This window comes from Triticum urartu, chromosome 7 (assembly GCF_003073215.2).
Source record: "Triticum urartu cultivar G1812 chromosome 7, Tu2.1, whole genome shotgun sequence".
Taxonomy (NCBI): domain Eukaryota; kingdom Viridiplantae; phylum Streptophyta; class Magnoliopsida; order Poales; family Poaceae; genus Triticum; species Triticum urartu.
In genome coordinates, this window is record NC_053028.1 from 167155502 (window position 1) to 167165942 (window position 10441).

Consider the following 10441-nt stretch of genomic DNA (forward strand, 5'->3'; position numbering starts at 1 on the left):
GCTGATGTGTTGTTGGCCCTCGCCGTCGAGTGCGTCATCGGTGGCCTCCTCCATGCCCTGGGCTCCATCCAGCTCTGTCGCCTCCCGGCGTCCTCCTGCCTGCGCCGCCCCATGGCTCTCCCGAGGCCATCACCGACCACCACCCTACGACGTTCGGCCTTTGGACTACCACTCACGCAAGCACGTGAGTAACGACGCCGGCGACTCAGTGGTGACCAGGTCACACGCCAAGCGGCAGCGGCTCGTTGGCGTGCTGCAGTCCAAAGAGCTACCGCCAGTGTGCTGCTCTACTGCTGGTAAGGTGTTTGTTGAAATGACAAAGAGAGAGAGGAGGAAGAAGGTGATGCTGACATGTGGGGTCCACCTATCGTAACGGTCAACTTAATGGTCCGAAATAACAGAGTTGACTATCCCGCCACGTCAGCCTTGACAGACAGGTCCAACATGTCATAAAGCGTTTAAATCGTCTAAACTGGCCATTTCCCGAAAGTGGTAGTTTTTAGTCACGAGATTCCAATTTTTTGGTAGTTTTCGGTCACTTTTTAAAAAGTGGTAGTTCCGTGGGAAGGAAGCCTCAAATGTGGTAGTTTTTTGTCAAACACTCTGTTTGTCACCTTCCTACATGAGATGACAATATATTTGCCAGGTCATTGTCACCGGCGTATTCTAGCTCCAATGTCGACTTCACACCCGTTGCTCAACAACATTTCCCTGGCTCTGATGGTGTTTCAAAGGCCCGGAGGCGACATCAAGCTTTGCTCAAGGCGCTCTGCGGGCGAGCGCAGGAGAAAGACAACGTCGATTTCCTAAGTACATGTGTGTAGTTTTCTTTGTAAGTATGGCCTTGTAGGGGTGGTTGACTGTATATGACTTTTGATCTTTTTGGAAACAAGAGGTTTGCTTACGTCATGATGAAAACCTAATTGTCATGAACGGGAAACATTATGTTTAATTAGTTTTGTGTGTTGATGGGAACTATAGAAACCATTGAGAGCTAAAAAATAGGTTTTTCCTCGCAAATGTGTATAAAAAACCTATAAAAGGGATGACGACACATATCACACATTATAAAACACCGAGGAGTCGGTGAGCTTAATAGTACCTAGCAACACTAGCACCAAGGAAGCGTCATGCTCGTCGCATGAAGCAACACTGAAAGATGATGAAGTGGGTAGACAATCATCGATATCCAAAGTGACTATGAAATATCCATATTCAATGTAGATTTGGGTTCACCTCCAACTACAAATATCAGGCAATTTTGTTTTGACGGTGAATATCAGGCAATTGCAATAATGGGGTATAAACTGTTGCTGCTAAATGTTTATTGTAACCAACATTTTATTTTGGTATAATGGTCATTGTAGCACTTTACTAAATTAAACTAAGATAACTCATTAGTTTCAACCCTGCATTATCATGTAATATCAAATTAAAACATGTTATTTGCATGTAAACCTCATAAGTAGATTAAGAGATCATGATTTACACCTTTCTATATTTATTTATTTATACCAAATAAATATACTAAAAATAGGTGTGCCTCAGCTTTGAGTCACTTATCCTCTACAATACAATATGAGTTTCATTTTATTCATATAAAGTCAATTCGACAGATCACGTTTCCCATATGAACACATTGATATAGAAAACAATAGAAGACTTCCAGAAACTGATACAATTTCACTATTGTCACCGCACACCAACCAAAGCGCATTTCTTTTTTCATACAGATATGTATGTAACACACAAATGCAGTGGATGGTACTCTAAGCAAGTAGGTGTTCTTCCATTACATGGACAGACAAAGGAGCCATCGAAAACGTTCCAGAGAACTTGAGTTTATTCTGTTCCGGCGATCTTCTTCTTCAAGCTCTCGATGTCGGTGGCCAACTCTTTCCTGCTTTCCTGTGAGAAGTAAGAAACACCAAAGCATCCATGTAAATTAATAATCCTATGCAAAATTGGCCAATTCAATTCAAACACACACAAGATGTACCATGTGCTAGCATTGTTATACCTTGAAGAGGAGGTAGCGGTAGACGAACCACCCGGTGTAGCCGAGCCCAACCAGCTCCAGGAGCTTGGGGAGCTGCACAAAGCAGACCACAGAACATCATAAATTCATCATCCACCACAGTTCAGAGCTTGGGGATTAACTGCGAAAAAACGCAAGAGGCGGTTAATTTGGTCAGCGTGCACGTACCAACGGCACGGAGTTGATGGCGCCGACGACGACGGTGGTGAGCCAGAGAGCCACGACGGCGCCGCCGCTGTAGAGGAGGAAGGTGGGCTTGTCCTCAATCGCCTCCCACTGTCACACAGGAGAAGAGAACGGGTGACGATAGGCACATTGTGCAGGAGCCAGGAACTGATATGCCCATACGTTTACGCAGGCAGGTAGCTGGTACGAACCTTCCCCTTGAGGTCCTCGATGATCTCGTCGCCGCTCGCCGACGTGTCGTCGGAGGCGGCCTTCACGCGGAGCAGGGACGGCCTGGGCGCATCTGCAAGCTCGGCTAAGTCGTCAGAGCCAAAAGAATTTCCCCGAAAAAACCCGGCTGATAGATACTACTAGCATGCATGTGCACCTTGGAGGCGGAGAGGGTGGAAGTTGCGCCGCGGGAGGAGGGCGGAGGAGCGGGGGGCGGCGTTGCCGGTGGCGGCGGGGAGGCGTGCCCCTCCGAGGAGGGCCACGGAGTACGCCGTGGCAGCCATTGATCTGTCAGTGCCTTATCGCTAGAGCTATCGCTTCCTCGGCCTCTCGCTCTGCGTTTCGCTGGTGCTAACGGAACAACAAAAGCTGGAACGGTTGTTGTGTAGGAGGGGCTCTTGTGCGGCCGCGCTCGCCCGCGTCTTTGGTCCCTCGGAGCGGTGACGTGGCGGCGCGCTTGGCTGTGATTGGCTGCCTCCCTATCTTCACATCCATGGATGGCCTCCCTGCCCTCCCGTACCAGGCATTCCTTTGGTTGGTGCCTGATGAGTGGGGACTGGGAATTTCACGGTTGGGGACAATGCAAGGTCGATTTGCATTTTGCTAGTACCACTCAGCTTCTGCATCTGTATGTTTCGCTATTGCAGCAATTTTTAGTTTTTTCTTTTATGAAAAAGACTTGGCCTCATACAAAAGTCCACCAGAAGTACAAAACAGAACACACATAATAAAAATCACTCCATCTGTAGATTAATAGATCATCGAATGACCACTATCCCATTAGAACAAGCCGCCGACGCCCAGCTCCCCTACTAAAGCCTGTCTGACCTCATCGATAACAGCAATTTCTAATATATTAGGGGATCTGTGCAACGTTTGGTTAGTCTCCTACTCCTATAGCAGTCTAAACGCAAGATCCTCAAATAATTAGTGCCAACGAGTTAGTATATAACGCATAGTACAGACTGCCAGGATTGGCTAGAACTGGTCTAGCTGAGACATAACTATGCTCTAATTCATCTCAGCTGATGTCATCATAGTTGTATCTCGTTTGTTTTTCTTTTTGGGCTGGCCTAATGCGTGTTCTTGTCTTTTCTTAGCCTAGTAATTTTTTGTGTTGTGCGGCAAGAGGCTTGAGCACAACTACTAGTTGTTATTGCGACGCTGAATAGTAGCAGAACTACTAGTTGTAGCCACGATGAAGCTAGGTGGGAACTTGTAGGTTTAACTCAAAAAAAAAGTGGGAACTTGTAGGAAAACATGTTTTAGGAACAATTAACATGACAAACTAATTAGCGAACCAACATGTGGTTGGATGGTTGGAGGGACTGTGGTATTCCCAGCCCATCAGAGTTTAAGTCCTAGTACTCGCATTATTTCTGAATTTATTTCAGGATTTCCGGCAATGCGCTTTCAATGGGAGTAGACGGTCTCGTCGATGATGAGGTGCCTACGGTGGTTTCATAAATCTCAAGAAGATATGCCGGCTCAGTCTCTCGAAGGTGCTCATAGGGATAGGGTGTGCGTGTGTATTCATAGAGATGAGTGTATGCACGTATGTATGAGTGCTTACGCCTGTATTGTGTCAAAAAACACACGACAAACTAATTAACCATGATTTTTTTAATTTCCTTTTGTTCCATTTCGCTATAATATGTTGGCAAAAATGGCGCCGCAATTATAATAATAGAGTTATGTCGGTTTCCTGTTGCTCCATTTCCCCATATACCATGTGATTTTTTATTTTGTCAAATACAAAAAATGTTCATAAATTTCAAAATTTGATCATGAATTCAAAAAAATGTTGGTGAAACTTAAAAATCCTAAATTTAAAAAAAGTTCACGAAATTTTAAAAATCATGAATTTGTCGAAAAATTACAAGTTCCCAAAGTGTATAGAGATTTTTTTTATTTGAAAAAGCTCATGATTTTTTCAAACATGTAGTCACGACACTCCCTTGAAAGCATGCAGTTGCGACCCCGCTTGAAATACATGCAGTCACAACATGCCTTAGCAACTCCTCTTGAAAAACATGCATGTGATCTCGCCTAGTTGCGACCCCCTGTTGAAAACATGCAGATGCAACACCCCCCCCCCTCCCCTTGTTGAAAACATGCAGATGCGACCCGCCTTAATAACATTCAGTTGCGACCCCTCTTGAAAATGTGCGGTTGTGACCCGCCTTGAAAACATGCAGTTTCAACCTGCCTTAAAAAGATGTGTTGCGACCTACCCTAAAAACATGCAATTTTGACTCACCTTAAAAACATACAGTTGTGACCCCCTTTTGAAAACATACAGTTTCAACCCACTTTGAAAACATGCAGTTACGACCCCTCTTGAAAACATACAGTTGCACTGTGACCCCATTTTAAAAATATGCAATTGCGACCCACCTTAAAAACATGGAGTTGCGGCCTCTCTTAAACACATGGAGTTGTGGCCTCTCTTATAAATATGCAGTTGTAACTCACCTTGAAAACATGTAGTTATGACCCCGGCTTAAAATCATGTTGTTGCGACTCACCTTGCAGACATGCAGTTGCGGCCCCTCTTGAAACATGCAGTTGCGACTCCACCTTAAAAACATGTAGTTGTGACCCAACTTGAAAACATGCAGTTGCGGCCCCTATTAAAATGTTGCAGTCAGGTTATAACACTTGCAGTTGCAGGACATGCATGTGGCTCCCCCTCCCGACCATAGTTGCAACCCTTTTTTTTCAATCTCAACTTCATTATTGTGTTGACACCGTGAATTTTTATTTAAAATTTATAAGGGACAAATTATGTAAAAACAAATATTAAGCTAAAACAAAATTAATCTATTAAAGTTAAGAAAAGAGAAAATAGTGACACAATGTTCTAATATACTCCCTCCGTCCCAAAAAACAGCAATTAATCATGAGAAAAAGGTAAATAAGTCATAACAAAGAGCTTACCCCTCATCCGCCAAAAAAAAAAGAGCTTACCCCTAGAAGCTATCGTGAACAAATAACAAAACATGCAAAAAGCTTGGAGCGATCCCCATCTTTCCTTTTTGGTCGGGTAAAAAGAAGAAACCCCACATAGCTCAACTCGTGCAAATAAGCAAAAGTAACTCGTCGCTTGTCTGTGGGCTCGTAGAAAGGTGATGGGTAAGGCAGCCCCTGTACAGATGAGCCGCACACCCGTCGCTCCCGTGGTAACAAACAAAAGCCATCACGAATCTTAGCGTGACGATGGGAGGGCTAGAAATGTGACTTGAGACCGTAGTTAAAACTCAGCTAGCCACCGACGGACACACAACTCCCCTACTAAAGCCAACCTGGCCTCATCGATGACACTCCCTCCATAAACAAATGTAAGAGCGTTTAGATAACTAAAGTAATGATCTAAATGCTCTTATATTTCTTTAGAGGGAGTATAATTTATTACAGGATATATGCAACGTTTGGTTAGTCTCCTCCTATATAGCATTCTAAACACAGGGTATAGACGGAACGAGTACATTACAGTCGTCATGTACAGACTGTACGTTAAATCATAATGATAGCCTGTCAATATTCTGCGCAAAATAGGAGAATAGATACACTTGAGTACCAAATGCTAAACTGACAAATATTTGTATACCTTGCGGAGAACACTCGAGCGTTTGGCCATAACCTTGGCATTGGAGACATCATCTCCACACACCTGATTCTGATCCGTATCAGCAGCCTGAAGCAGCATGACTGGAATCCACTACAGGTTCTGGCAAAACACCTTGCACATTCACTCACAACGTGTTTGGCAAGGATATGACATGAGCCTTACGATAGATAAGATAATTTCTGCATCTGAATCCTGACTGGCATGGTCACCGCCGCACATACTCTGATGTGCTGTGCGCTGTGCCCTCCGAGTCAGTTATCCTAAACCTTTCCTACCAATTGAATAACTAACTTGTATCAGCCTAACTGTCACTGTCTGAGAAATATATGTGTTTTGATGTGCTTGCTTCTCGTGCAGATTCGTCTTGGTCGGATTCATCTTCTTGCTCAGATGCATCTCTGATCTGTTCCGAGAAGATGAATTCAGCAACAATGGGCAGATGATCACTGCCCATCTCCTGATAAATTTTCAACATGACATCGTTGTTAGCAGTTAAATATGAACATTGTGCATAACAGAAAATTTACAGCCAAAACTCGAATCATGACACGACCCAAAGTTTAAACCATGTCCTTTTTCACAGAAAGATTTTTCTAATTAGTATGATGTACTAAATGAGGAAGTACCCTGGTTGGAAGACCCCTCGTTCTCCTCAAAGCATCCACAGGTAGGGTGTCCAAAACTCTGGAGCATTCAAGCCCAGGAGTATACCTTCAACAAAGAGACTCAGCCACATTGTACATGTGTAGAATAAGATACAGGCACGATTAGAAGCATACCACAAATAATCAACAGTCCCAAGAAACTTCTTGTGATATGACGTTGCTAGAGGTTCACCATGATAACCCCTATTGCTCGAATTTCCCTAAAATAAATCGGCACTTCATTTCAACTATATGTCGAATAGTCAAAGAGAGTGCTTCACTTTCCAATGAAAGTAAATACTACCTTTAACATGGCATAAGAGCTAGAGAGCTTCAACGGATGGCTAGCGACCATGACATTTGAGGACCCTGTCGCATTTCTCACTTCTTCGTCACTCCATCCATAGTTCAGTAAACTACAAGGAAGGTACATACAAATCTTAAAAGGAAGAAATGTGCTAGGTCAACTAAGATCTGACAAGAAAAGATTCTGACCTACAATACAAACCAAATTCAGAGCTATCCAGTCCAGACAACTGCCTTCTATCATGCAAAGAAACGTTCAGCTGGTGACACAAAAAAGAGCACATTGTATGCATTGTCAATCAATTCTATAATAACCAGAGTCCACTATAACTTTGGGGATATGCAAGAAATATCTAACGCAATATTTCACCTTCATTGTCGACAAGAACTTGTAGATGGCACTCTGGTCCAAGGAAAAGAAAAAAGAAAAGTTAGAACCGATGAAAGAAAAATGTCAGCTCTAAATTATGAGATACCACATTTCAGTAAAAAAATATTTAAAAACCTATTCACAACTTATTACTCTAATTGTACCATCCTAGACCCGCAGCCAATCTAAAGCACTATCACTCATGAGCAGTAAAACGTCATCTCAGTTCCAGAAACCAAACACTTGTTACAAGTAATTATCTTTATGTGAGAATCTTAAGGCACATATATGCAAGGAAGCAACTAAAACATACTTCAGGTGTGCTGTTAAAATCACCAGCAAGTACAATAGGAATTCCATCCCATTTTCCAGCAAGAGCATTTGCCCTCTCCAGTAGCATGCGGATCTGGAAGAAGGGGAATCAGGAGTAAACAACAATTTGGGTAAAGTTGGAAGGAGTAAATAGATAGCTGCCAAATTTTAAGTGGTCAATAGTCATTTCAAACTGTGCATTACATTCATATCAGCTAATGAGGATTATGCAGACCATCTTGAGACACGACCACACAATGATATTAGATACGCAGGAAACAAATGATGCTGATTTTAACTAAACTGACATACCTGTCCCATTTTTACATCTCCACGCTTTGGATTAAACAAAACATGAATATTCCCGAGTACAAATTTTTGGGTTCCGTTAAGCTGAAAAGGAAACATGTAACAGAAAAAATTAATACAACCATTTTTCTGCCAACAATAAAATATTGGTTACTTAGCAGAGACCTGAATAAGAAGAAAAAATATACAAAAGATGGTCGCTGGGAAGCTATTTAGAAAATGCACGATTGTAGTACATCATTTGGTTCATTTACACAATGTAAAGGAAGTCACAAGGCAATGCTAAAATTGTAATAATACATGGTGCATGTTTCCAGATAGAGCTATTCGACTCGCAAAGAAAAGATAGAACTATCACAGAAAAAAAGATATCCAGTCTCCCCTCCTTTTCTATTTCCTGCTAATTCTACCCATTATTTGGGTCTCGGGCCCATATCAAATAGGGAAAAACATTACTAGCAGAAGAAGCCAAACGATTATGATTATCTGCTAACTCTTACCAGGATGAATGAGAAATTAATCCTTACTTTAGTTAATGAACTGAACCAACTAGTGCTTTGATGTAAATCTAAGTACCTCAAAAACTAATACTTGAGCAACATTATTTCGTAGATTGAATTCACTAAAGTCAATACTATCTTCCTCAAGCAGACGTAACCTACAATTCAAACAAAGATAAGGATGAAATTGCTGCTTTGTTCCAATCAATAAAGATAACAAGCGGAGAAGGAGTAGCATTAATCATACCGTTCTGACTTCCAAAAGGTAGCACATCCATCTTTAGCATCCCCAGTACGCCCCTGAGGATGGCATGGGACTCAGCTTAGGATTTGAAAGGCAGAAATTCGAAAGAGAAATGTTACAGTGCTATACCTTAAAGCTACATTCATAGCCTCTGTTCTTCATTTCTGCAGCAATTTCCCGGAATCTATCCACCTCCTATTTTCCAAACACGAAGTGTTACAGAGTACAGTGGAAGGATGACATCGCCAATATGCAGGTTGAGTTCTTGCCTGAAGACACACTAAATCAGAGTCCCAGTGCCTAATTTCATGGATAATAAGCCTTCTCCTCGAATCCCACCTCAAAGCATCCCAAGGGACGTCCAAGTAAAGGTCAGGATGGTTCCGTGCATTGTTATCCGCCAAGATGTTGTATGACATGATTGTGCATGCATCTACCAAAAGAAAGACAGAAATTATCAGTACAAAACTAATAGTGCACGAATGCCTACATCTCAGCAACACAATTGCACCCAATATGATATAACTTTGTAATAAGCAACACACTTCCAAGCCAACAAGCCAAACTGATACAACTTTGTAACGGAAGGACACACGAAGATCATGACTTTGTGGGAGATTGCACTAGCTGGGTAGAAGCTTTTGACTTTCACCGACCTTTTTTCCTTTGGAAAATTACTTCCACTAACTAATTAGTTGAACTAGCTCCTTATACTATACCTAATGCAAAGGGTCAATTTTATCAGACCTATACACAAACAAGTGGTGAGCAAAGGTAACCAATCTCCTCGACAGCTATGTGCAGCTAACAGGATACCTGAGCCTGAGGTCGATGCCTCGTCTGCGAAGACCCACCGCCGGTAGGGCACCGGAGCATGTGGCGCGTGGTACCCCTGCCAGACGCGGCCAGACGCGCCTGCGGGGTCCTGCCAGCGGCGGCGGTGGTCGAAAGGAGCGACGTATGCGGACGCGCGCCACACCGCCGCGCCGGGAGCAGAGGGAGAGCGTCCGCGCTTCCTGGGGCGAGGGGCCGCGGGAGCTGGCGGCGAGAGGCGCGCGTGCGAAGGGTTGTACGCCATTGCGGCGACCTGTGGCGGTGGGCCGGCGAGGGGTGGGTGGGTCAGGTCGGGGTGAGAGGGGAACGGAATTGTACGGGTTCGGTACTCGTTTTGTGGGTTCCTATATACGAGGGGTTGAGTACAATAAGTGCCTCAAGATCTGGATCGGACGGTCCAGATGTGTTGTAAATCTAGGTTATCTATAATATCTAAATAATTCATCCCACTAACCTATTACATGCAAGATGTCCACATCAGCAAATCTTCCACCTCAGCAAATCAGCCATGTCAAAAAAAATCAACAATTTGTTGGATATTTTTCGTAGTACATGGTCACCCCCAAAGCAAGCCAACGTTTCCTATTCACGGCACATCTTAATTGGAGCAAAATAAAAGAGCCCCAGGCACGCACGTATCATCTTCTCTGGCGATTCCTTTGCTCTTCCTTGGTGATTCGTTTGCTCTTCCCTTCCACATTATATTTCTCTCCCGTGGCCCATCGGCATCCACACCCCAAGCCATATTTTGGCCTTCTACGAATCCATGCAACAATCTCATCTCTTGATTGTCTACAACGACGCTACTACCGAATTCAGCGGTGAGGAGCTGCGATGACCCGAGCAGATGTTGGATT

General features: G+C 43.4%; 2 protein-coding genes across 2 annotated transcripts; both read right to left on the bottom strand.

Annotated features, from left to right (window-relative positions):
* Positions 1-1567: 1567 nt before the first annotated feature.
* On the bottom strand, positions 1568-2848 carry LOC125522335 (protein CURVATURE THYLAKOID 1A, chloroplastic-like). The gene is made up of 5 exons (XM_048687395.1): positions 2592-2848; positions 2416-2507; positions 2207-2314; positions 2021-2092; positions 1568-1908 (listed from the first exon to the last, which is right to left on the bottom strand). Exons 1-5 carry the CDS (start codon positions 2716-2718, stop codon positions 1843-1845), a joined length of 465 nt encoding a protein of 154 aa, XP_048543352.1. The 5' UTR covers positions 2719-2848; the 3' UTR covers positions 1568-1842.
* Positions 2849-5869: 3021 nt separating this feature from the next.
* LOC125521405 (carbon catabolite repressor protein 4 homolog 3-like) lies at positions 5870-9905 on the bottom strand. Its single transcript, XM_048686462.1, has 13 exons — positions 9567-9905; positions 9020-9183; positions 8880-8945; positions 8754-8806; positions 8583-8664; positions 8010-8090; positions 7699-7791; positions 7386-7418; positions 7205-7275; positions 7014-7125; positions 6845-6930; positions 6692-6776; positions 5870-6522 (listed from the first exon to the last, which is right to left on the bottom strand). The coding sequence occupies exons 1-13, from the start codon at positions 9826-9828 to the stop codon at positions 6367-6369; spliced, it is 1344 nt and encodes a 447-aa protein (XP_048542419.1). The 5' UTR covers positions 9829-9905; the 3' UTR covers positions 5870-6366.
* Between the last annotated feature and the right edge of the window lie 536 nt (positions 9906-10441).